We start from the raw sequence: 26,895 nt of genomic DNA, 5'->3' as shown, positions 1-26,895 counted from the left end.
TCTGGGCACGAGGGCAGGGAACAGCCTTCCCGGCAAGGCTACCAGCCGTGACTGCGCTTCCTGGCACAGACAAGGCCGGCAGCCTTGCCGGGGCAGCCCTCCCACGGGCGGGGGCAGCTGGCCGCCACAGAGACGAAGAGTTTTTCACAACTGGGAGGCAGAGGACGACCTCAAACAGCGAAGACCAAACAATGCTGCTACAGAAGCACAGCAGGAACGGGCACATCAACGGACCCACGGGCGCCAGCGGCCCGGCAGCAGTGAGGGCGACCAGCCCCGTGAACGCACCTTTCTGGGATCCGTGCAGCTGCGGCCTCTCCTGGTGACCCCAGCCCAGGGCACATTTGTCTTGTCGGTCTGTCTGGACACCAAATTTTCCTCCAAACCCTTTCACGTAGTCTACATGGACAATAAAAGGCCACAGTCCAGCATTAACGGGCAGCCTGGGTAACAGGGAGAGAGCATGCTTTCAACGCAGCTAAGCACACAACTCGCCAAACCCATCCTCTCCCCTCCCGGACGTCTGGTGAAGCCTCAGGTGCAGTCGCTGAGAGGACCTGCTCACACCCCGGCAAGGAGCCTGCTGCTCACCCTGGGATTGCGACTAGATGGGCAAGACCACGTAGCAGCTCTGAGCATGCACCTTACGAGGTGCTTTACAAATGACGTGGCATAATCTCGGCACTTTCACAAGCCACACGGTGGACATGAGAGCCAGAGAGTAAAGACACAGTTTGTATTTAATGGCTGTGTTTCTAGACCTGCTGTTTTAAAGTTCCATGTTTAACTCAAGAGACGCCCGCTCTAAGGGCTCAGTCACGTCTTGCCTGTCCATCTCTGTACTGCTCCCACCTGCCACCTAAGACTCCCTGGCCGGGGAATAAGGTAAAGGGAAGACACCTGTCTGGGACTCGTGCTTCTCCGTTTTGCCTTGATACTCAAAACCGACCGCACTCTTGTCCACCTTGTCCTTGTCGATCCCGTACTTGCCGCCGAAACCCCTGGAGTAATCTAGGCACAGAGACAGCACTGTTCATGCCCCGGCCACGGCCCCAGTGAGCACGCCATGCACTCAACCATCCTTAAGAAAGCACTTCCAGCGCCCAACTAAAGCAACAAAAATCCTTCAGGCTTACTACAGGATCCTAACAGGGGAAGTATTTTAAAATACTACTTGTAAGTGGTAGTTGAAATAACAAAGAGTGATAAACAGCAGATTAGTAACTGTAGCATCTTTCCTTCATTCTAAGGGCAGCATGAAGTAAGTTCCCCATAAAGCTCCGGAGGTCAGGAGGGGGTCTCTCTGCTTCATCAACTAAAGCAAGCAGAGGTGTGCCCGGGGCACCTCCAGAGCAGCAGGACCGAGATGCAGCACCTGCCAGAAGCATGAGTGCCATCCACTCAGTTATTTTCACACTAAAGCAAGGCTCCACCATGGATGCATTAGTGGGGAGGAATGCGAAGTGTCCCTCACCGGAAGGCCCAGGGCTGCTGGGGACCCAGGGGCGCCCCAGGCTCTGGAGCCCATGCTCCCTGACCTCCCAGAGGCAGGCCTGAGTCCCTGCAGGGCCATCACACCAGGGAGGACCGCACAGCAGGCCCCTGCATGCTGGACAAAGGACTAGAGCTCGCTCCAGATGAAGGGAGAGGCAGTTGGGGTGACCCCGCACAGTCGGCCAGGCACGTGGCCTCGAGGAGGGTGGCAGGGCTGGGCCAGGCCCTTGGGGAAGAACTGAGACACTGGTGGCCTCTTAGTTTTGTTTTTTAAAGATATCTGGATTATTTTTTCATGTGTGAGCTCTCAGTTTTTAAATGTTGGCATTTATTTAAAAAACTTAAATGTTCAGGCCGAAAAGAGGTTAGATAAGCAATACAGAGGCGCCAACCATCCGTGGCGTCCGCAGTAGGCTGTCGGGTCCCAGGGGATGCCGCAGCATGGGGGAAGTTGGTTCGGCTGCAAAGGCCACCCTGGCAGTGCCTGCCAAAGTTTCAAATTCAGTGTCCTTTGACCAGCAATGCCATTTCTAATAATTCATTCTTTTGAATAATCACTTGGGCATATAAAATCCAGGGACAAGACGATTCACTGTGGCTGACTTTTAACCTCAGCAGTTGGAAATACCCTGAGTTCCCATTCCAGGGGATCCCCGCGCGAGGACGAGCAGGCGTCCACAACCGCCCTGCACTGTGCTAGAGACAGAAACCTCCACACCCTTCACGTCACAACAACCGTGCAGGTGGAGCGTGACCGTCTGCACAGGGGAGTCTCCCAGCTCATGGCTGCAGAGGAAGGAGACGGGGACCAAGAGCCCACGCGGGAGCCGCCCGGGGGGTGGGCTGCGGGCAGACCTTTCTGCGACTCGTGCTTCTCCGTCTTGCCCTGGTAGTCAAAGCCCACTGCGCTCTTGTCCACCCGGTCGGCCTGTACACCATACTTGCCGCCGAAGCCACTCGAGTAGTCTGAGGAGACAGGCAGCCGTCAGCCAAGGAGCCCGGTGACAGACTCAAATGCCACCTCAGTTAAACTGAGCAACAAAACCGTTTGGGGTGACAGCTCACTGGGAGATCAGGCACACGTTTTAGGATGCACAGCAAGCCACCCGCTGTGACATACGAGGGACAGACTCAGTCTACCACATGCGCCCTTGCAGCCTGATCTCTTTCAATGGCCACAGGGCATTTTTTCACGATGGCAGCAAGGAGCTGCATTCCCATTTGGAAAATTAACTGGTCAGCACACAAAGAAAGCTATGCAGCTAAAAACCCTTTCTGGAGAAGATGCTGCCCCTCCAACACGTCCATGCTGGGCAGAGCAGGCCAAGCGCCGGCTCCCTGGTCACCTGACCTCCAGGAGGCAGATGCAAACAGGTTGCAGAAGCACACGGAGCGCTGGGAGGAACTGACACACTTTCATCTGCTGACAAAGGCTTTGCGAGACCGGATGACTTAGTGAGGGCCAGCCAGCCCCATGCGTCAGGAAAACATCAGTCACCCCAGTGAACAAAGTCAGGGTGCGGGCTCTTCCAGGGGTACTGCTGCTCGGGACAGAGGCCCCAGTGACCCGAGGGGCCGGAGCCGGGTGCTGCCTGACGGGCCCCACCGACACACGGCCCGCAGGCAGGAGAGCACAGTGCTCCCCGAGGCGGCCCCTGCCCCCAGGAGCCCTCACGTGATGGCACGCCCTCCCTGGGGCCGCGCGTCCGTACCTCCTCCCTACCTTTCTGTGAGGCGTGTTTCTCGGTCTTGCCCTGGTACTCGAAGCCTACAGCAGACTGCAAGACAGAAAAGGGGGCACACCTGTAACCAGCTCCCCATCTGCTCACCCGACTCCATGATGTGCGTGCAGTTAGTAAAAATGCCAACCACGCCATTTTTTTGACCTCTGATCTCCTAAGCCATGTATGGGCCCAGATAATGGGCAAAGCTCTGGTGTGTGAATCTGCACTGCATGCAGTTCCACGTGGAACCGTGGCTAATATGGCTGATACCATGGCACACTGGGAAAGCCAGAACATGGCTGAGGTCTGACTCCAAAATCCAGGCTCTCCGCTGCCATGACAGAAAACAAAGGTCCAACTGCCCCAGTCAGAGTTAGCACAGGCTGGCGCCCAGGGGCACCACAGTATCTGGACACTAAGCGTGGCCCTGGGAACTGACATGTGGGTGGTCCTGTGTTGTCTGCTCCGAGCACTGCCTGTTGGGGACACCCACACAGGGAGGGTGAGTAGAAACAGTCATACTGGCACATTCTTGGGCAAATCTACACCATCTGGCCCATCGGATGGGGATTTCCATAGCAAGTGGTGAAAGGCCCTTATACATTCCTGTTCTCACGCCAGCACCCAGCCCAGCACCTCAGAGCACACCGGTGAGTCCCGCAGTCAGGGTGCCCTCCCCACAGTTACAGAGGACACCTGGCAGCCCGCTGATGTCAGCAATGAGGTGGGACTGAGAGGGGGTAGGCCCCTGCCCTCCCTGGGCCCTGGCTCTGCGACACATCACTCACCTGGTCAACTCTGTCCACCTGGACACCGAACTTGCCTCCAAACCCCCGGACGGAGTCGACCTGTGAGCAGTGCTTGGAAAGCTTTGACTGGTACTCATGGCCGACGGCCGACTGGGGCAGGGACAAAGCGAAGAGTCAGACACTGGGCCTCCTCATGGGCAGCGCCAGGGTGGCGGTGCCCCTCTGGCCAGGGGCAGGGGCCCTTGGTGAGGCACACTGAGCAGGGACGTGGGCCCTGGGGGATGGTGGCGCCGGGCGGGGTGGGCACCCCTGCCTTCCAGCCTCAGGCTCTGCCCTGCTGCGTGACTGGGCGGGAAGCAGAGACTGCGACGCCAGCCCCGTCCAGAAGCCAGAGCCAGCTGCCTGCAGCACAGCACGTGAGCTCCCCAGGAGGGCTGGCGTGCAGCCACTCTGCCCGAGTGAGGCGGCCTTGTGCTGTGTGCCCCTGCAACCAGGACGTTTCTAACAGGCTGAAACACAGACACCGTGCTTCTGTTACAGCGCATACTCAGAGTCACCTGGCACTGGGCATGTGCCCAGCCAGCGCAGACCCCAGCTCCCTCCAGCCTCCCCAGCACCAAGGTCCTGAGGAAACAGTTTCAGCCACCTCTGCCCAAGGCCACACGCCCTGGGCCTCCTCCCACACTTGCCCCTGCACGGTCAGTGACTGTGGCCTTGGGACACACGACACCCCAGCTTTCTGTAAGCAGAGCTTCCAGGGCAGCTGCAGGTATGCCTTACATATGCCAGGGTCGTCCCCACAGCCCACAGCTCAGCATGCTCACTAGCCAGACCCCTGCGGCCTCAGTGCTGCCCAGCCTGGCAGGCCCCACTCAGAGCTGAGCACCGGGCTCCCAGGATCCATCACACTGTGGACAGTGGCCACGGACCCTTCACAGACAGCACGGATGACACCTGACCGACCTGTGACCTGGGCAGGGCAAGGCGGAGACGCGCGCCCCTCCTGGCCACCGCCAGCAGGTGCCCCAGCGCAGCCGCCCTCTCCACTTTGTCCAGAACCTCACAAAAGAGTGGGCTTAGGGCTCAAGGTCAACACGGTCACTGACACTCGGAGGCCACTCAAAGCAGCCACCGTTACCACATCCCAGTGAGAAAGCAGCAGCTCTTTCCGAGGACCTGCAGGGATGCCCATCTGGCTGAAGGGGCGGGAGTGGCCCCGAGTGGCCCGGGCACTCCCAACACGGCCACCAAGCACCTTTTTGGTCGCCACCCCAAAGAGCCTCCACGACAGGGCGGCAGCGGTGCCCAGGGGAACTGAAAGTGGCGGGAGGGACAGGCAGAGGCAGCCGAGGCCAGCAGGGCAGGAGGGGGGCTCCTGGGGCAGGGGGGCTCCTGGATAGCAAAGGCCTGAGCTCCAAGCGCCAGGAGTGACATTCCCCCATAGAGAATGGGGGTGGCCGAGAGGCTGGCGATGACAACGGCATCCTGTCCTGGTCACACTCTGCCTTGACACAGGTTCACTGGTTTCCGCAACTGTTATTTGTCCAACCCAGAGCTGGGGGCCCAAATTCATTATCAATTTCTGTCTGCTTTAGTCTGTACTACTCTGGAAGCACAGGCTTGGCTTGGGGGTGGCCAAGGCTTCTCTGTCACTGCCCCAAACACGCGGGGTCCCTGCAGGACTGAGAGCCCCCAGGCCATTTGGAGCCTGAAGATCATTCTGCTCCCTGCTGCCCCTGTCAAGCCGTCTCTGGGAGTGACACAGTCCCACCGGGAATGTCCGTCTGTCCTGCGCTCGCTCTCTGTCCAAATCTAGGCTAATTTCAGACCTGGGCTGGGGTGCCCATTGGCTCACACATGTCTGCTCTGTGGCGACAGAGTGGCGAGGCACACTGGGACAGAGTCCCATCCGGGCACGAGGGGACAGGTCTGGAATTACAGACCAGAACCCGGCACAAGCTGATCTTTCCCTCTGCATCCGCTGGGTCAGAAGAGGCTCACAGTGCCCAGGCAGGGAGCACAGCCCCCAGGACCGGGCACAAGGAAACCAGCCAGCCTCAGGGGGGAACCAGGCAAGCACACTGCCTCTGGGGCGACACACTCTCTTCTCTGAGGGGGACAGCGCTGAAGGGAGCGGGGTCACAGCGACGAGCTCGCTCCATACCTCGTCCCATGGACGTGGCCGTCCCAGCTCTACCAGGGCAGGCCCCCCACCGAGTGCCAGGCCGCCCGCTGAAGGTCCCTGGTGCACGAGCACGCCCGCTGGCTGAACCGGCCCCAGTGGTGTGACATGAGGGGCCCTCAGTCCTGGTTGGCTCTGCAGCTGGTACGGGTGGGCTGCAGGCTCAACTGCAGGCCGTGGTGACACCAGCGCCTGGGGCCGAGAAGCCCTGGACTCCCTGCTGGTCGGCGCTGGCCTCTGGGAGCCCCGTTCCCCCTTGGGCCTCCCTACACACCACCTACTCACCAGCAACCCTGACAACGTTAACAGGCTTCTGAGAGGCAGGGGCACATATGAACAAGGGCCATCGGCAGGGGACGACTCTGGGACACGCTCCCCAACACTGACTCAAAGCTTCTCATCTGAGGAAAAGGCCCGAGTGCCCGCTCTGCCAGCCCGGGTACCACCAGGAGCCTGCCCACAGCAGACGGCACTTACCTTGTCCATCCGGTCCTGTTCCACGCCAAACTTCCCTCCATAGCCATGGGAGGCTTTTGGTCCTGTTTCGAGTTCCTTCTCCTTGAGGGACTGGTGTTCTTGGAAAACATTCTCTCGCAGCTTGTGTATACTTGGAGGGAAGAGAGTCATCAGGGACACACAGGGAACAGACGCGCACCCCGCCCTCTGGGACAGTAAGGACGGGGCGCTATCTGGGGAGATCTGCACGGTCTTGTTACCCGGTGCCTCCCGGACCCCAGTCTTCACTGCACTTCCTCATTATTCTACCAGCTGGTCCGTCTACATCGGCAGCTCTCAGAGTCAAGTTCAATGGAAAAAAGAACTAATCTGAACATGTACCATGAATCACCCCAAGCCCCCTAAAAGCAGCTGCACTGAAATGTGAACTTCATACATTTCATGAGAAGTCCTTGATTTTACCGGAGAACCGAGTCAGGGCCAGTTCTGTAATGGCAGCCGAGACACAGGACAAGCCAACCATCCTGTGCCCCAGATACCCGAGGCCACTGGTGGAAGGTCAGTGACACAGGACATGTATGGGAAGCACCCCAGTCTGTTATATGTTCAAAGGTAAAACGAACACTTTCAGAACATATGACCTAAAGGCCATTTCTTACTTTGACCTCGGAATAGTGACACAAATCAGCAGATGTGGCCAGAACGTGGCAGGTCAGCAAACCTCTACGAGCTGTCGCTGCCAGGAGGCCCCCGAGCAGCATCAAGGGCACCTGCCCCTGCAAGCCTGAGGGGCACGGGCACCAAGACTGTCCCGCTCCCCGCTGTCCTCACTCAGACCTCCCGACTGCTCTGGAGGCCACGCACTGCCCCGTCCGCCCCCCCGGCGCGCTGCCAGGCCACAGAGGAGGGGAGCGATGAGGAGAGGACCGGGTGATCCGCGACCCGGGGGCCGGCCTGGCCCCCGCTCAGACGAGCCGAGGCGTGCCAGGCCAGGGTCGGCTGGTTCCAGGTCCTCCCCTGGCAAGGCCGGGGCCCCTTCTGTTCTTGTGGCTTCTGTGGAGGCTGTGGGCTGAGCAAGTTGGGAGATGAACACCTGTGTCCCCAACACCCACCCTACTTTTCTGAATGGCTGCGTCTTTCTCAGCCAAGAACAGCTTCACTGTACCGAAGGAATACCGGGGTCGAGTAAGACAAACTCTGCAAACGGCCGAGCAGGCTGCCCCGTGGGTGACACTGCTGCACAGAGAGGGACCGGGCTGCGCTGTGAAGCTGCAGGGCCTAGACAAGGAGGCTGAGCCCATTTCACACGCTCCTTATCTCCCCTTGCGGATGAGGAAGCAGTGTGCAGAGCTGGCGGGGCCAGATAGTGCCACGCCCGGAACCACGACACGCTTCCCTCGCTTCTCCTCTCTGGGGCTTTCCCCGAGAACACGGGCTTGGAAGTCGGCTCCACGTACCCAACCAACAGTGATAAAACCATAAAGTCAGAGTAAAAAATAAAACTAAGGCAGTGTTGGTTTAAGGCCCAAGGTGTTCCAGACCTCACCTATGTCAGAAAACTCCCCCTGGAGAAAGGGGGGGGTCACCGTCTCCCGGTGAAAACCTCAGGACTGAAGAGCAAACTCTAGAACTCTAAGGACAAAAGCCACTTGCCACAGAAGTTTACACACACACACACGTCAGCGTGTGCACGCCTCACATTCAGCCACTGTGTCAATATCCGGTCATGAGGTAAGACAGAAGCGGTCCCCACACACGCAGGCACTGCACAGGTCAGTCAGGAGGGCAGGCGCCCCTGCCGCACACACCCCCATCCCTCAGAAAGTCACTCTCACACCAGAACTAAGCAGGCTTCTTACTTGATGTGCTCCTGGTGCCCGGACCCCTTCACGGTCTTGGCCCCCCATCTCTGTTCTTTTTCGCTTACATCGTTCTGAAAAAGAAAAATAAACCGGTAAGCCCCACAGCCTGGGCCGTGAAACTGCAGGCGGTCACCCAGACACAGGAACCAGGAGAATAACTCTGGGGAAGCACAGTGAAGGAGATGGGGCTCCTGGGCTCCTACCACGAAGTCGGGGTCGGTCTCCCAGTCGTCGGCTCCCCCGTCGTCCTGGGTGATGGACACGGCGTGGCCTGCTGACGCTTTCCACATCTGCAAGCGCGGTGCTGGGTTACGGAGGGCCAGGACCACCCGGGAGTGCCGCGCTCAGAGGCCAGGAGGCCGGCCCTCTGTCCCACCACCCCTCCGGGGAACACAAGGACCCCGTGGTCCCCGTGACCCCTGTGCTGCAGGGGCAACAGTGGAAGCTCAAGGAACGCAGTGGCACAGTTCTAACGCTGCTGTCAAACACCTTCAGAAAGTCACCAGAAGTACTCTGGCTGCAATCCAAGTGAGGGAATTTTCTAGAAAACAAGAGTCACGTGTGCACTTACTTCATTTGATACAAGCCTGTCACTGTTCCACCAAGTCTGGAACAACAGTGTCGCCCAGCAAGAAGGCACTCGTTTTGGGCCACTCGGCATTGTGAATGTATGAAACATCACGAGTGGTAAACTTTATATCACGTGCACTTTATTGCAATTAAAAGAAAGAGTACCGGTTTCAGGTACTTACTGGAAAGTAACATAATTCACCACCTGGACTCTGACAATTCAACGAGTGCTTCGGGTGATTTATCAGAGGGCTGCCTCGCTCACACTCTGGGGGAACACGCCGCAGGCAGGGGGCTGACTTTTCCTGCATTAGGCCACTGCACACGGCCGCCAGCTTCCCTCCCCAGACTTTAAGGTGGGATCCGGGATAAAGAACGACGATCCAGCTTCACACCCGCACAAGAGAATTCTTTTCCTAATCGCCAAGGTAAAATCGAACCTTTACGGGTTTCAAAGGAAAACTATGAAAAGAATTGATTCGTTTTCCACAAAAGAACTAACAGAATTTTATATGGGTCAGGAAATGTGACTGGGAGAAAAAAACTGAGATTACTTTAATTCGATCAACCAGATGCTCCATCCAGGTGTGGGAACTGAGGGTGCCCAGTTCACGCCTTCTGCGGTCCACACTGGTGCTTCTGTGGCTCAGCTTAGGGCAGAGGTCCTTCGTCGGCCCAAGAATCTCCCACCTCCACCCGCCCCCTCCAGCCCCTCTGGTTCTCAAGTTCAAATTCAAGGTGGTGAGGGATGAATCAGGGCGCAGTGCCCTCAAACTCAAACTTCCCGATGCAACTCCTGCCACCATTACCTGGGCAGGCAACCGTTCGCCACCAGGTGGGGCAGGTCCCGCAGCGTCCTGTGGAAGCCACCTGGACCTCACTGCCCTCTGCTTAGGTGCCCCAAAGCACAGCAGGACTTCCCAGGTGCAACCTGCCTGGGCTTGACTGTAGAGAGCAGACCACACACGGCCCGCAGAGGCCCAGCCAGGTGTCCCTGCCCCCCTGCGCCCAAGTACAACTGAACACACAGCTGCCCCAAGGCTCAGTGATTGCCCCCAGTCTCGGCTCCACAGCACCACCATGTCCCAGATGGGGGACTTCCCGTCTGTGGGGCCTCAGCTGCCTGCAGTTCCATCCACCGAGGAGCTGCTCCTCCCGGAGGACAGGGGTCTCAGTGGGAGGCCAGAGGGACACCGCCCCTCGAAGCAAAGGTGAAGATCGCTGTTACTTTTTCAGGGAAACCCTAGCACAGCCCAGTCTTCACTGATCTTTCTGGAAGCCAGCCAGCCCCATCAGCTGCAGGTGAGGGCTTCCTCTGGCCTCCTGAGGCCCTGCCCGTGGCTCCTCCCGCCTTCCAGAGACAGGCCAAGAGGCTGGGCCGCGCTACCGCCAAGCGGACACAGACGCCCGCCCTGCCACACCAGCGTTTGGAATCCCCTCCAAGCCACAGGAAACACTGGAAACCTGCCTTCATTTTCCTCAAACTAAGTTCCCTCCCAGAAAATGACGGTCCCTATCTCTGTAAACCCAGAGCCCCCTCACCCTCCCTGTCCCTGCTACAGGATCCACCCGACTGCCCAGGGGAGAGAATATACCAGAATGTCAAAGGTACAAACCTTTCTTTCCAGCTGAAGATGAAAAGCTGCTCACAAAACTCGGTTTAAAACACAGGAGCCCCACAAGGTACTGCCAGGCATTCGGGGGGGGCCTCCGCCTGTGAAAAGATTAAGGGTGTAAAGCCCAGCAGGCTGTCTGTCCTGGCGGGCACTCCGGGCACACATCCTTCTGTGGGAGATCCTCCCAGAGCACCCCTGAAGCCCCCCCAAACATAAGGTTTTGTAAAGGAATCTGAACAAAGCGGGGGGGAGACCTCCATTTTACTAACCAGAAGCCTCCACAGATTTGCAGACACTCTGAGAAGCTATGAAAAATGAGAAGTTTCAAAAGATTTATGGCTGTACAAACTTTCTTCTTAATGCGAACAGAAATCCTTGCCTCAACTGCCAACATGCATTTCCTGTTTGCTATATTCCTGTTAAGTTTCCATTTTTACTTAGTCTGAATTACAACATTACTAGGAGCTTTTTTTTTTTTAAAGAAATAACACAAGAACACTCCCTGAAGGGATCACAGTGTGACTGAGAGAAAACAGCAGCACGAGGCCTGCTCTCGGGGTGTGGCGGGAAGAGCACGGGAAGCGGACTGCGCTTCTCATCAGGAGATCCGGTGACCGGGCAGGTTCACAAAGATCCAGACTCCAATTTCCAAAGCCACTAACTCACCACCATTTTCCCTAGGGCCACCCGACAGCCTCAACTGGCCGCTGCATTGCCAGACATCACACCACAGAGCAGGTGGCAATCCCCTTGTTTCCCAGAATGAGCCAGTCACAGGCACGTGCTACTGGGGTCAGCATGCGGCTTGTCACACATCAGGAACTAGAGGCGTGGTCTTGGCTAGCTCTCCCGATCCTCAGGTTCCTCTGTAGTCCCTGATCTACTGATGCTCCTTCTCTCTCACCAGTCCCTTCTGGAAATCCTAACTTCTGTTGGTTGCTTAGTACATGCTGGGGACTGATGTGACGTGATTGCTGTAATCAGCAAGCATCCAGAAAAATGTTCCCAAGGGCAGCTACTGATATGCGCAAATCTACAATAATTTACTATCCTCTCAAAATTTTAAATTAAAAAAAAAAAGGTCACATAAATAACTAAAAACTTAAAAGATAGGGTATTTTTTGGAGGACCCAAAGATAATGCCTCTGGACTCCTACCTGACACCATACACAAAAACTAACTCAAAAATGGATCGAAGACCTACATGTATGAGCTAAAACTATTAAATTCTTAGAAGAAAACAAAGGTGTAGACGTTCGTAACCTTGGATTTAGCATAGTTCTTAGATGTGACACCACAAGCACAGAGAGAAGAGGAAAAGCAGGTGAACCGGACAAAATATAAAACTCAGTGCTTCAAAGGACACCATCAAGAAAGAGAAACAACTGACAGAATGGGAGAGACTGTTTTCAAATCAGATAATCCAAAATACACTAAGAACTCTTACAACTCACTAATAAAAAGAACAATCAACCACATTTAAAAATGGACCAAAGATTTGAATAGACTTTTCTCCAAAGAAGATACACAGATGGCTAAGGAGCTCAAGAAGAGACGCTCAGTGTCATTAACCATCAAGGAAATGGAAATCAAAACTGCAAGGAGATACCACTTCACTCCTAAGATGACTAAAAGAAAAAATACAGTAACAAGTCTGATGAGGGTGTGGAGAAATCAGAATCCTCTTATATTAATGGCAGGGATGCAAAATGACCACATGACCCAGCAATTGCACACCCAGCAGTATGCTCGAGACAATTAAAAACACATGTCTGCACAAAAAATTGTACAGGAATGCTCCTAGCAGCATCGTTCATGATAGCTAAAAAGTGAAAGCATGAATGTTAGCAGATACACAACGTGGTCTATCCACACAATTAAATATTATTCAGCAATAAAATGGAGTGAAGTCCTGATACAAGATACAACATACTCTCGAAAGCATTTTGCTAAGTTAATGAAGTCAGACAATGAAGACCACATATTCCCCAGTCCCATTTATATGAAATGTCCAGAACTGGCAAATCTATAGGAAAAAAGGTAGATTACGGGGAACCAAGTGTTGGGGGTGAGGGAAACTAGGTTTCTTCTTAAGGTGACAAAACTAATCTAAAATTGACTGTGGTGGTGGTTGCACAACTCTGTGAATATACTAACCACTACCGAATTGTGCCATGTGAATGGGTGAGTTGACATGGTATGTGAATCATGTCTCAATAAAGTTATTACCAAAAAAGTTTAAAAGAAGATGCTGCCTCTGTCCAGCACTACTGACAGCAAACCTTCCTTGTAAATGTCACACGTACAGATCAGGCTGTACAAGTGGGCAGTATTGTCGAACTGCCATATAAACCCAGTGAAAAATTCCCTCCTGAGGAGAATGTTTTAAAAGATGGGATAAAATTACCTATGGAGACCTAGCTTCCCATTCACCTCACTATCTCCAGGGTAGCAGAAAACCAAAGCAACACAAAGGTGTCTGAGTAGCCAAAATAGCCATCAGGAGGCCCCTCCCTATGCAATTACTCAAAGGAACCCCTCCTGTCACCTCCTGGGCACAGTGACTCACGGTTTTCTCTGGGCCACACACTGACAGAGGTGAAAGACCAGACCTCCGCGGGGACCCACCAGTCCACCTCCCAGCTGGGTGCCCTGGCTGCCGGCTGCCCCAGGACATTGGCACACGGCAACGGAAGGCAATACCCAGGCTCAGTGATTCACTCACTCAGCCATGCACTTCCTGAGCACCCACCCTGTATTGCACGGCACGACCAAAGGTCTGAATCACCAATTACCTTCCCCCAAAAGTATTTTAGAAGTTAAATTCAGCAAAATGCTCCAACTCAGTCAGCTACAGCGAGGGGGAAGCTTCCAGTTACTGGGCGGCAGAATATCAAACACAACTCTGCATCCCCTCCTCTTTGTTATCGGGTGACCGAAAGTCGCCTTGAGGCCTTCTCCTGGCTACTGGAGTATCTGGGACCACTTTTCCGACCAGGGAGAGAGTCAGCCAGGATGGCCGCAACGCGCCGGAGCGGTGACTCACCCGCGGTCACGCACGGGAATGGAGGCAGGGGCGGGAGGGGCCTCCTCGGCCCGCAGCCCTGGCCAGCCCGCCTGGAGGCCGGGCCACGCGGACAGGGCCTCGCGGTTAACCTGACACAGCACCGCGGGCCGACGGGCGCGGGCACCACCCGGCGGGGCGCCCGCGGGCGGTAGGGAGTCGTCCAAGGGGCGACGCGTGCGGACGCCGGCCCGAGGGAGCCGGCCCTCCGCACCCAGACCCTCCAGCGGGGGCCCGAGCTCCCGTAATTCTCTGGCGGTCGGAAGAGAAGCAGCAGAAACCCGGAGCGCCTTTCCGGAGAGTCCAGCACGCCCTGCGGAGGGACAACTCCGAACTCAGAGCCTCGGAACCAGCTGCGGCGGCGCGTCGCCGCATTTCCACTGACCTGATTGCAACCCCCAACCACTCGCCCCGATAGGTGCGGGCGGAGGAGCCGCGGCGGGAAGAGCCCCGCCCGAGGCGGGACCCTCGGCGACCCTCCCCCTCCAGCGCCCTAAAAGCCCGGGCACCCCCGCCCCGAGCCGAGGACACCCTCCTGTGGGCCTTTCCTCCCCCTCGGGCCCCGGGCCCCTCTCCCCCGGCCCCGGCCCCGGCCCCGCCGCCCCGGCCCGGGGAAGCCCCGCCTGCGCCCCCGCCGCGCCCGAAACCGCGAGCGGAAGAGCGGCGGAGCCGCAGCGGCCGCCACTTCCTTCCCGTTCCGGGCCGGCGGCGCCCGGGAGCGCAGGAGAGAGGCCGGCGCTCCGAGCCCGGGAGGCTGCGCGCGCTCACCGCCGCCGCCGCCGGGGTCGGTCCCGCCCGCTCGGCCCCAGCTCCGCGGCGCCCGCAGCTCCCCGCAGCCCAGTCCACTTCCGGCTCCGCGGCGGGGGCGGAGCCGCATCCGGCCCGAGAGGCCCCGCCCCCGGCAGCTCGCCCCGCCCAGCGCCCGGGCGCGGCTCCCGCACACCTTCCCGGCCCACCCGTCGCGACCTGCGCCCCCGGCTCGCGGCCACGCGAGCCCCGCCCCGGGTGCGGGTCTGCGACTCGCGCCTGGCGGTGAGTGTTCGCACACACGGAGATCTAGGACGGGGCGCCCGCTGTGTGCTCGGAGGCTGGGCCTCCGAGGCCATGCTCCGGGACTCATAGCCCGGCCTGGTGAGAACGCGAAAGTGGGCCAGGCGAGGGGACAACGCCAAGTCCGCCCATCCATCTCGCCACCCAGCCTCCATGCATCCACCCATCCTTCCGTCCATTACCCACACTTCAGTCTCTCCATTCATCATCCATCTTCTCCTGCAACCATCCGCCCTCCATTCATTCACTCCTCCTCCCACCCGTCCACTCATCATCCATTCATCCATCCATCCATCCAGAGAAGGCTGGGTACGTATCAGGGATTGCAGGCCAGCGGAATAAACATGGACCTTGCCCTCGGGGACCTTCCAGCTTCGAAGGGGAGTCGGGCATAATCCTATAGACATATTACTTAGGAAACAAGATAAATGCCATGAAGAAGTCAAAGGTGTGAAATTATATTGGGCAGAAGGTGGGACCTGAACTCATCCAGGAGAGAGGAGATTTCTTTGAACAATTAACATGTGCACCAAGATGTGAAGGTCAAATACAAGTAAACAAGGTAAGGAGGGAAGATTTTTCCAGGCAGAGAAAATAGCATGTACAAAGGGCCCTGAGGTGGGAAAGGTCTTCTCCCAAAGGAAGTGAAGGAAGTTTCAGTGTGGCGGAAGTAGGTGAGGAAGCAGGGCAGTGGGGTGAGATGGGGACCAGGTCATGTAGAGGTTGACAGGGCACAGCAAGGATGTTGGTCTTTATTCTAAAAGAAATGGGAAGTCCTTGAAGGAAGTTAAATAGAGATGAGACATCATAAAGTTTGAACTGTAATGAGATCTCTCTGGCTGCTGCCTGGGGAATGGATGGGAAGAGGACCAGGTAGGAGCTTAGTACAGACAATTCAGGCAAACTGGTGGCAACAGGTTGACATGGAGAGAAGTGAACAGATACAAGAGACATTTAGTAAGTTGAACTGTCAGGTTTGAGGATGGATTGGGCCTGTGGGCTGGGGCAGGGGATGTCAGGTGTCAAAGGATACTTTTTATTTAAAAAAATATAAAAATCCTCATTTTCATACACACATAAAATGAATACATGTCAAAGATTTTATTTAACTCAATAATGAATGAAGCTGTGAAGTATCACAACTTGTCCAAAGTTGTCTGCTTACAATTCCCATCTCCAAGGGCTTCCTAGCTGTGTGACAGTGGACAGGCATTCCACCTTTCCACGCCCCAGGCTCCATTTGTGCCACTAGCACTTGCATACTGCTCTTATAATATGAAGAACAAATGTCATTTGATTACCCCAGGGCCTGGCATGCAAAAATGCCCAGTACTGTGGGCCCTTAGTTGGCGGTAACAGGCGGAGAAAGCCCACGAGGCAGGCCAGGCCAGGTATGGCATCTCTGTTCCACTTAAGCAGAGCTGGAGTTCAGAGAATCTGGGGGCCCCACATGAAGTCACACAACCAGTGAGCAGGTGATCCCAGTTATAACCACGCCTATGGGGCCTGGGGGCAATTACTCAGAGCACCCACTTCCACTAGAGAAACTGTGGATACTTCACTTCTGCTCCCAGGTGTCCCCCAACCTCTCCTTCCCCAACCTCCAAGGCGTAGCCCACCTCCAGGACCTCAGTGCACGCATCACGGGGCACTTCTCCAGTGCTGATGGGCTCAGAGTGAGCACGTGCTCAAGCCTGGTCCAATGGGATTTTGTGAGGATTCCGGGAGGGCTCTGGAAGTTCTATTCTTGCCGGAAGTGGGGTCCTGTGGAGGGCAGGGTGGAGGGGCCTCAGGGGTCTTGCTCTTCCATGGTGAAGCGGGGTTGCTCGAGGGCAGAGGAGCAGGATGCAGGCAGGGCCGAGGATCCCCAAGACCAGGTCCTCTGGGTGTAGGGACACCAGGTTCCCCGGCCGCCCCCTGCTGGGGTCCGAACCAGGAGTCCCAAGAATACCAAGGGACGGGGCAAGAGCCCGCCACGAGGAGGGGACCTCTCTGGGAGGTGCGGGAGGCCAGCAGGGTCCTGCCTTTCCGGTGGTTGCTGTCCCGATTTCAATCCTCTAGGACTTGGAACACCTGAAATTCATTCTCTCGGGGTCTGGAGGCCGGAGGCCTGACGTCAAGGTGCGGGCAGGCCTAGACCCTTTGGCACCCAGGGACGAGCCGTTCCTTGACTCTCGCAGTCCCCGGCGGCGGCCGGAAATCCTTGGCTTCTGGATGCGTCCCCTCCGGTGGGCTTCTGACTGCACGTGACCTCCTCTGCGGGTCCACTACCTTTCTCTTACAAGGAGACATCGGCCTGCATAAGGTGGTCAACCCTAAAAATAAAGCTGTCAGTTACTTTACCAGCAAAATGGGTTTATTCGGAAAACAGCAGAGAGTTGCAATTCAGGGCAGGAAAGCTTTAGCAAAACCACTAGCAGGTTCAGAGACCAGAGCAGAGGAGGCCCTTTTATAGAAGAAAGGGAGCGAGAGCGTTGGGGACTGTTCTAAGCCAAAGGCCCATTGGAGAAAACTGGGAATCTCCTGTGTCACAGCTGCTCATTGGCTGAATTTTAGCCATCTCTCATTGGCTGGGCTGTTGCTGGGGGAGGCAGAAACTCTTCCCTCCTCCAACTGGGTGGTAAAGCAGCCATAATGGTAGGAGTTTAAGGTCGTTGTCTCTCCCTTCCTGTCGGGTCTACAACTGACCAGGAGTGATGGGCGCAGAGCTCCTCCTGCAGGCCTCCCGGTGCCATGTCATCGAGGCTTCCCTTGATCAGTTTTCACATTTCCCCTTTTTGATCAAGGTCTTTCTTCGCAAGTATCACTGATCAACAGTCAGGTTTCTATCTCGTGGTTTTCTCCCTCAGTGCTAGGAAAGCCCTTTACAAAACATTGACGGGAAACAAAATACAGAATTTAAAATAACTACATAAAACAGAAGAAGCAACACAATTCCAAGTTGCGGGTTGTCCTGAACCAGGACCCTAGGTCTGACAGTAGCCAGATGGAATATTTATTGGCAAGTAACCTGACTGAGGGCAGAAGAGTTTCCGCGCGAAGCAAACACAGTCACGTGTGCGCTCTCGAAGTCCCTGCCTAAAGCCCAAGAGTGAATAGCAAGAGCTGTTGGCAGGAGCACATGGAAATAACTGGGTGCATGTGCATAGAGACAGTGCAGGTGTAAACATGAAGCAGAAGCTCATAAACTTTTTTCAAAACAGCAAAACTTAAAGACATTTTAAAACAATATTGCTATCTCAAAAGAACTGTTTGGAACCAATTGTTATCAATAATACAGCCTTTAAAGTTGCAAATACAGAGACAATGAATTCAGTCAGTAGTTCAGATGACAGAAAGACTTTGTGAATTCTGACCCTTCTAACCTTTAGTAAAAGCTTACAGGATCACGGTGAGGCTGTTTCCCAAAGGCCATAACCAAAAAAAGAGGTTTCCCCTTTTGGCAAGGGTTTGGGAGACACAGACAAGGTTGATTTCTTTCCATGAAAGAGTATCAGTGAGAAGAGACTACGGGCCTGGCCCAGACATCTTGGGTAAGCTGTTTTCCCTGAGGCCATCTGCTGCAACTCTGGGAAATCTTTATTTTCAGGTCAGCAGATGGAGTGCAGGCCCCGTGGGGGCTGGTGCTCTCATTAGATGTCCTATGAACCTGAGTCCATTCTCTGGAACTGGTGGCCCAAGGCGGTTACCGGTTCCTGACAAGGGCCTTTTGCAGAGAGGCTGAGGAGTCTCTCCGGGGTTGTCTTTTATTTCCGGGCTAGGTCTGGTGCCTGAGGTGGTCCTCTCCAGGGAGTGCACCGTGGAAACCCTGCTCTGCCAAAGCAGAGTCATTTCTAACAAGCCACGAGGCCTTTACGGTCCTGAAGTATATATCTTTTTATCAGCTGCGGGTCTAGGAGGCAGGGGCCACCTGCCCTGAACATCCTGGGACATCTCACATGGTGAGAGTCTGCGAGTCCCTCGGGCTGGATCTGGGTCTTAGAAGGACCGACAGCAACACTTCTGGCCAAGGTGTTGGATTGTCTGCACACTTGCCAGGTGAGTCATAGTCGTGCCATCACTGCCTGTGACCACCTCCAAGGACCAAGGATGGCATGTGTGCACAGTGAGTGTCTGAGTGTCGCAAAACCCGCCAGACAGCACAGGCTAGTCAAAGCACCTGTCCAGTAAAATGGGATCCCCGATTGCTATGAAGTTTGAAAGGGGTTCCCCAGCTAGGGAATATCTTTCTGACTGAAATTTTTAGCCACTGAAGAACCATTGGCCTGTCCACAAGGGAAAGCTTTGGTCTAGTAAGAAAACATACAAACCATGACAAAAACATATTTATCCACGAGGTGGAGGAAGTTGTATGAAATTCATTTGCCAAACCTTCAATGAACGGCCCACTGGAAATTTAAAATGCCTGGGCGCCGTGTGGAGGGGTGGGACAGCAAGGTAAGCACTTTGTGCAGCCTTATCTCTATTTGCCTGCCAGCACTGGTTCACTAGCACTAACGTTCAGCAGACCGATGGATTGATGGGCGTACAGTGGCTCAGAAGTGCACAGTTTAGAATGTCTGGTAGGGCCATATTGTTATTTGTTCCAAACCAAAGTTCTCTCCTTTTATGCAACTAGCAATTATTAGATTTCTAATATTGTTTTTCCTTTCCTAGGGCCAGTTTTTGGGCATCTCTGGTCAGCTTTTCCAAATTACCATTTGGGAAAACATCCCTTTGGAACGTGATGGAGATTTGGCTATTTATTTCCTTAAAAGCAGTGTTTTGGGTGGAAATTCCTGCAAGGTAGCCTCCTTTGGCCTCCAGGGAGTTGTGTCTAGAATGCCAGGAAACTTACAGAGCAAAGGTATGGCATCTAATACATTTTGGATATAGGGGTCATTTGGACATTAGGACACCTCATTGTTTCCGTAATATGTCACAGCCATGGGCTATCCCAAAGGCACACTGACTATCACCGTGTTTGCAGTTTTACTCCTGACTTAAGGCACCACCTCCAGTGAGGGCGACTAACTCAGCTTATGGCCAAAATAGCCAGAGGTACAGGTGCTGCCTCGATGACATCAAGAGGAGTTACAGCAGCACACCCAGCACAAGATTTACCATTTTTATCCTTTAAATAAAAACCCTCAGTAACCTATGAAAAACCTGCCTTGGTTAGAGGAGTTTCTGTACATCGTCCCAGGGGCCAAGGGCGACTGGCCAGCATCGGCAGCTGGGGGGCTTCATCCGGACCCACATGTGCTCCTGTCCCGAGGTCAGACGCCCTGAGTATCGAGCCTGAGTCTGAGCAAACTGCAGCTTTACTTGGAGACTTCATGTCCTCTAAGGCCAAAAGTTACCTTCCTATGAAGAGGTTTGAGAAGGGAACAGAGAAGCAAAGCATCTAGTCAGCGTGAAATTCTATGCTGGTTGATTCAACATTTACAGCAAGAGTAGAATTTTCTATGAAAACTATCTGAAGTCGATTGTAATAGTCTTGAGCAGGTGCCTCAGGCTTGGTGTGCAGGCCTGAATTTTATTCCAATCAACAGGCTTAGGAAAAGCTACTGTAACTGCTCGTGGAGGTTTCCAGCAAGTGTTCAAGCTTCTTGCCAAAAATTAGGAGTCTGTTTCTCCAAAGCCCTTTCGGGAGAGCCCCACTAAGCCAGCTTCATCCTGGGCTTGGCCCCGCCGCCTCCCGCAGGCACATGGGTCAGCTGATGTAAGTCTGAGAATCGGGCTGGTAAGTATGCACAGCAATGTTAGATTCCTCAGTAAACCTATGAGGTCCTCAGTCACTTTAGGAAACTCTTTATGGCTCAAAAATCAGCCTTGGTCCAGGGAACCTAAGAAACTTGGGGCTTATCTGGATCCTCAGAAGATTTAACTCTAAAAGGACAGGTTTTAATAGGCTGAGGAGAGGAGGGGGCAGAGAAGTTCGGAGGACGAGGGAAGTTCAGCAGGAGGATCGGGAGAGGGAGCGGAGCGTGTAGAGTGAATGGAGGGGGCGGGGACAGCAGAGGGGACACAGGCAGATGGTGGCGGGGACAGCAGAGGGGACAGGCAGGTGGTGCCCGCGGCCGCCCTGAAGCACGAAGGCTCTGCGCGTGTCTGGAGGCTAAGAAGATGGGGGAGGGGAAGGAGAGGCCCAGAGGCCCTTTGGCTTCTTTGAGTTGTTTGTTTGCCCCACTTGGTAAAAAAGGCAAACTTAGAATCTTGAGAACATTTGGAAGCCTTAAGACATCAGTTAAAATAAGTATCCCATTCAGATTTTTTTTTTTTTGAGCCACAGCTTTCTAATATAATTTTGAGAAAACAAGACCGGGGAGAGTGAAAGTTCTCCATAACAGCCATTGGTTTTCTAAATTCCTTTTGGTTAAGTTGGTCCATTTGGTCGGAAATGAGCATGAGAAGGGACCATAGTTTTTAAACACAAAACTGGCCAGGATCCCAGGAGGCAGGGAACCCACAGGGCACTTTGATAACTGAGATATCATTTCTTAGAGTTTTTTTTTTCCTCTAAACAGAAAAATTCCTAAACAGCAGAATTTCAATAGGAACAGGTTCCGAAAGGAATCCGGCCAAAGACTAGCAGAGCTCCAGTAGGAACTGCCCGGCACTGCAAAGAAACTGGACCAAAGGCTAGCTGGCACAGTTCACAGGAAGAGTCCAGTCCCGGAGGGATGTGGACCGAAGGCCAGCACAAAGGCTGGCACAGTAGGAGTCAGACCGAAGGCCAAACAAGTAGTCACAGAAAGAACAAAGCCTTGAGGCAGATGTTACTGAATAACACCTGGAGAGCTCAAAAACACAAAGACAGCAGAGCTCAGAGTCCAGGAGAAAACTCACCCTCCAGATCCAGGGTCCACAAGGCAGCAATGAGCAGAATGGGCTCTGTAAGTACCAGCACCTGTTTGCTCACCAGACTCAGAGCTGTTGGCGGTGGGGGATCGGCTCTGGATCCCACTTCTGACACCATGTAATGATAACCTTGGCTCTCAGTAATTTTACAAGCAAAATGGGTTTATTTGGGAACAGCAGAGAATTGCAATTCAGGACAAGCAAGCTATGGCAAAACCGCTAGCAAGTCCAGAGAACAAAGGAGAGGAGGCTCTTTTATAGAAGAAAGGGGGAGAGTGGTGGGGGGGCTGTTCTGGGCAAAAAGCCCAGTGGAGGAAACTGGGAGTCTCCTGTGTCATGGCTGCTCATTGGTGGAATTGTAACCATCTCTCATTGGCTGGGCTGCTGCTGGGGGAGGCAGAAACTCTTCCTCCTCCAACTGGGCGGTAAAGCAGCCATAATGGTAGGAGTTGTAAGGTGGTTGTCTCTCCCTTCTTGTTGGGTCTACAACTGACCAGGAGTGATGGGTGCAGAGCTCCCCCTGCAGGCCTCCTGGCGCCATGTCAATCAGTCTTCCCTTTATTAATTTTCACAGGGTCCACCAGATAATCCAAGATAAGCTCTTTAAATCCCAACTATATCACATCTTTTGCCATATGAGGTATTTGTGGGCATAGGGAATTGCAACATAGATATACCATTTTGGAGGCCACCACTCAGCCCACCACAAGGGCCCATAAAGATGTTTTAAAATCAGAAGAAAAAAATAAACTTTTAGGTTGAAGAAAATTTGTTAAATATGTAATGTTACTGTATTCATCCTTGTGTTGTCAGGCAATCCAACTGGGGGCGGTTGCCCTGTGCACCTGGTGAGAGCTCAACCTGGGAGAGGGCTTTTGACTCTGATTGAGAAAGAATTCACGAACAGGTCAGATGAATGTAGGTAAGGAAGGAATTAAAGAGAATGTAGTGAATGGCAGCAGCCGTGCAGGCAGCAGAGGGCGAGGAGGAGCCGAGGGAGGGAAGGGAAGCCCAGTAAACTCCTGCTCGGCACAGGGCAGGCCCCTCGCCAACTCCTGAAGCCGGGGTCACCTGGCACCCAGTGTCTCCGCTTGGATCTGCACAGTGTGGGAACTTAGCCCCGACCACCCCAGAGTGTGGGGGAGCCGCAGAGCCCTGGGTGGAGTGAGATTATGTTCTGGGAACTTCCAAAGCAAAGAAAGGAGATTTTTCAGGCAGATTACTAAAAAGCATGATGGTACAGCTGCAGTTCTGTCTGGGTCACCCAGGCAACGGGAACTCACAAACCCAAATCAGAGCTCTCAGTAGCCCTTCCCTACTTGTTTGAAGTAGAACAGAGAGAGAGAGAAGACTTGTGCTTAAGTCTAGAAAATGGAATGAAGTAGTAAAGTAACAAACATGCTTACCACCGAGAAAAGGGGTCTCATTAACCTCCTGCAGGCTTGGGAGAACATGGAGACAAAACACAATAATTTGAGCAGCAAGAAGGCTTTATTTAAGGCAAAGCACACAAAGAAAGGGGAGTGCAGGCGGCCTCAGAGAGAAGGTGTGCTTAAAGGCTTAAGATTCTTGTCTTTAAAGGATCTCAAGAATGAATGAAAGACCAAGGGAGCTTAGGCTTGACATGTGGTCTCATGATGTCCATCTCTGGTGAGAGGCATTATGTCACCATCCATAGTCTGTCCTTTAGATAATCTGTCAAATAAACTTACCACAAGGAATCTATTGATCCTGTTCTTCTCCAAGATGGTGGTCACCCTCAAGCAGTGAAAACATCATTCAGGGCTGCATGCCCTGCCTTAAGATAGGGCTGGTTGTTGGCTAACCACTATAAAATGTGTTCGGAATCTTACCTCCTAACTTACTGGTTTTTAAAAAGGAATCTCAGCCTTAGGATGGGGTCCCTCCTGTTCTTACTGTACTAACTGTTAGGCTGGAGAAAGGAAAAACAAGGACATGCAAGCAGAACAGAGAGGTGCCATAGGGAGAGAACAGACCAGACCCCAAAGTCCGTGCTGTATATGGAAAGGGGACAGCTCTCCCTGAATTCCATCCTGATGTGCCAACTAAGACCCGGATGTCAGCCTCCTCCCTCTTGGAAGGAAAAAAGTTTCTAGTTGACTATTATGTCACCTTTAGCCAATCACACCTCTCCACACCCCCTAGGATAGCTTGCCCACTCCTCCCCCTCCTAATCCCTTATAAGCGCCCCAGCTCCCTAACCGGGCGTGACTTCTCCGGCTTGTAGTACCCAGGCCGCGAGAACCTCACCCGGGGGTGGTATTTAAATAAATTACCTGGCCCTTTGTTGCCTCTCTTTGTCTGCTTATTTCGGCTAGAATTTATCCTACATATGGTGCCGAAACCCGGGAGGAGTGTGAGCTTGGGGCCCCGACCAGCCACCCGCGGCCCCGCCCCCTCCTTCCCCGACCCGGGACCTCAGCCTGCTCTCCGCTGTGTGGACTATTTTCCAGTGAGTCCCTCAGTTTCCCCGGTCTGCTTCCCTTCCTAACTCCGTTTCACCTGGTCCGTCCGAAATCATAGCTACGTCCAGGTCCAGCCATTCAGCCCATCCGTTGCGAGTATCCGGGATACTCGCCCCTGGCCCTGTGGTGGGGGAGACGTCCCTCACCCAGGCTCCCAGGCTGTCTCCCCTGACTTGGTGCACTTGGGTCGCTGGGTGCTCCTCTCAGCGGGATGTTTTTTGGGAAGTGAGCACAGACATGAGGAACCAGCCCATGAAAGCAGAGGCTCAGACCCCGCTGCGGTGTCCCATTTCTAATCTGGCTGCTCTGTTTGTCCTGGGAAATTCACAAACGGAAGTTAGTCTTCCTCCCTTGGACAACCAATCTTGCTGGCTCCCTGAGGGAACTTTTGATTTTAGCCTCCTCACCGACTTAACTAATTATTGCCACCGGAGCAGAGAGTAGAATGAAATCCCGTATGTGCAGGCTTTTTGGACTTAGCGCTCCCGTCCAGACCTTTATGTTAAGTGTTCAATGACTCAGGTTCTCGTAGACCGATCTCCAGTTAAAGATTGTCAGCCTCTTACTCTGCCCAGTCCTTCCTTTTCAGATCCACCAGAAGACCTCAGTCGCCCGCCTCCCTCAGCTCGCAATCCCCTCCCCCTCTCTCCACCACCATCTCTAAGTCCTTTGTCTTCCCACGTGTCGCCTCCATCTTAAAGTCCTGCATTCTCAGCCATGCCGTTGTCCTGCTCTCCTCTTCCGGTGGCTGCACCACCCCCTCCCCCTCTCCTTCCACCTTCACCGCCCTCTTCCCCCACCGGAACACGCTCCTCCCGCCCTCAGGTTCTGGAAGCCACAGACAAGAAGCTGAGAAGAGAGAGGGCAATTGGTTATCAGTAACTCAAGTCTTTGTATTGGTTTGTCTATCTGTGTATATGTTTTTATGAAAAAAGTGTTGCTGACTGTAGTCGTTGTATCTCAGTTTGTACGTTTGTGTGTCTAAGTGTATAAATGAAAAATATTTTATTTAAAAACAAGCGCTTGTGAAGATTGAGCATTCTGGAACTTCCAGAGAATCTAGTAGAAAATGTTAAGCATGAAAGCTAATTTGAGTTTAGCTGAGGCGGGCATGTCCTTGTTGTTATCAGCTGCCTAAGTTTACCTAAAGTCATTTAAGTCAGTGTTATCTGCTAAATCTTTTAAGAATAAAATGCTTAAATGCTTGGCTTTGTCTAACATTCAGTAAAGGTTTTGTAAGTAATTTAGCATAGTTGCTAAAAATAAGTAAACAAGCCTAGCAAATAAATATCTTAATAAAGATAATACTGTATTAATGTATAACAGTATATATATATATATATGCAAACAGTCTGAGAATTTTTGTAGTAACAAAAATTCTTAAAGTTTGCAAAGTTATATAGACATATTTTGTGCCTAATAAGAAATTGTGCTATAAAGCACATTTCCAAAAATGATAATATACACTCATAAATGTATCAATCTGAAGAATGCTAGTGTAACAGTTTACAGTAGCCTATTTTTCAGTGTTCACTGAAGGTTAAAGTAGTAGTTTTAAGTTCTGATCAAAACTACTTAAAGTAGGGTATAAAGGGCATATAAAAGTGTAGGCAAAGGGTCTGTTTGTGTTTATACAGAGGATCAAAGCCTAATTGGGCTACCCCGAAAATGAACTAAGATACAATATGAAAAAGAACTTCCAACATCTGCACTCTCTGGAAGACTCATGCCAGAAGAATGTCATCAAAAAACCCCAACAAAGATCCACGCACTGCTACAGCTGTAGATGCACTCATCCCACCAGCTCCTGGACTTGCCATGGGAATGAAGGAGATATCTAAGCTGGCCTGTGCATACAGTAAAACAACAAATTTGACTGGATCTATACTGTTGGAACTCAACCAAGAATTTGGAGAAGTGCAAATTGTAGCGCTCCAAAGTCTTACAACTACAGATTATTTACTGTTAAAAGAACATATGGCATGTGAACAGTCCCCAGGAATGGGTTGTTTTAATTTGTCTGATTTCTCTCAGACTGTTCAAGTTCAGTTGGACAATATCCACCATGTCATAGATAAGTTTTCACAAATGCCTAAGGTGCCTAACTGGTTTACTTGGTTTCACTGGAGATGGCTGGTAATTACAGATATGCTTTGGTTATGTAACTATACTCCTATTATGTTAATGTGTGTGCGCAATTTAAGTAGTAGCTTAAAACCTATACATGCTGAAGTTACTCTACAAGAAGTTATGTCAAAGAAATAATCAATCTTCCCATGTTTTCTTCCGCCTGCTACTTCTATAGCTTTTCTTCTTCCTTCCTAATTACAACCCTTAAATAGAATTCGTGCCTCATATCAAATTAACCGAGTATCATAATTCTTCCAAGTGGTAAAGATACCTCAAGACAAATGCTGGGCATAGAAGCCACAGGGCATAAATATGCAAAGAAGTAAAAAGCTAACCTTTTCAAACAATAAGGCTTCTCTCTCACTTACCAACTCTACATTTCCCTGTATGGCCCCGGAAGATGACTGGTTAGCCAGAGACGGGTAAGATTCCTCAAGGGAGGAACAACCTAAGACAGGCACAGTCGCAGGGGGGTCATCAGGTGAGAAATTGGGGATCAACAGAGGTGAGGCTTAGAACCTCACCCCCCCTGTTCTGAGAGAAATCTTCTGCATACGTGGATGTTTTATTGCCCTGGTCTAGCTTGGATTAACACATAGTCTACAGGCACACACCTGATCATCTACATTTGCTCTCTTACAACACTAAACTATGTTTTCTACCTTTATC

At 53.0% G+C, this 26,895-nt stretch overlaps 1 protein-coding gene and 1 long non-coding RNA gene across 5 annotated transcripts in view; one reads left to right on the top strand and one right to left on the bottom strand.

The window, feature by feature from the left end:
* Window positions 1-14,522, bottom strand: part of CTTN (cortactin) — a 29,485-nt gene extending 14,963 nt beyond the window's left edge. The window contains exons 1-10 of one of the 4 annotated variants that reach the window (XM_036876027.2): window positions 14,489-14,518; window positions 10,654-10,751; window positions 8,671-8,757; window positions 8,465-8,538; window positions 6,627-6,756; window positions 4,007-4,117; window positions 3,218-3,272; window positions 2,350-2,460; window positions 901-1,011; window positions 289-399 (exon numbers count right to left, since the gene is read on the bottom strand). In XM_036876027.2, the coding sequence (XP_036731922.2) occupies window positions 289-399; window positions 901-1,011; window positions 2,350-2,460; window positions 3,218-3,272; window positions 4,007-4,117; window positions 6,627-6,756; window positions 8,465-8,538; window positions 8,671-8,757 (790 nt within the window). In that variant the 5' untranslated portion in view covers window positions 10,654-10,751; window positions 14,489-14,518. Of the gene's footprint in view, window positions 1-288; window positions 400-900; window positions 1,012-2,349; window positions 2,461-3,217; window positions 3,273-4,006; window positions 4,118-6,626; window positions 6,757-8,464; window positions 8,539-8,670; window positions 8,758-10,653; window positions 10,752-14,488 lie in introns of all 4 variants that reach the window. The other 3 variants (XM_036876028.2, XM_057506709.1, XM_057506708.1) reach the window with 3 other exon arrangements.
* Window positions 14,523-17,357: 2,835 nt separating this feature from the next.
* Window positions 17,358-20,766, top strand: LOC130684773 (uncharacterized). The gene is made up of 3 exons (XR_008999099.1): window positions 17,358-18,805; window positions 19,245-19,329; window positions 19,424-20,766. It is a non-coding gene; the product is annotated as an uncharacterized LOC130684773 (long non-coding RNA).
* Window positions 20,767-26,895: the final 6,129 nt, after the last annotated feature.

Source organism: Manis pentadactyla, chromosome 9 (assembly GCF_030020395.1).
Source record: "Manis pentadactyla isolate mManPen7 chromosome 9, mManPen7.hap1, whole genome shotgun sequence".
Classification (NCBI taxonomy): domain Eukaryota; kingdom Metazoa; phylum Chordata; class Mammalia; order Pholidota; family Manidae; genus Manis; species Manis pentadactyla.
The sequence above is the reverse complement of the archived record's forward strand: the minus strand, read 5'-3'. Positions and strand labels throughout refer to the sequence as shown.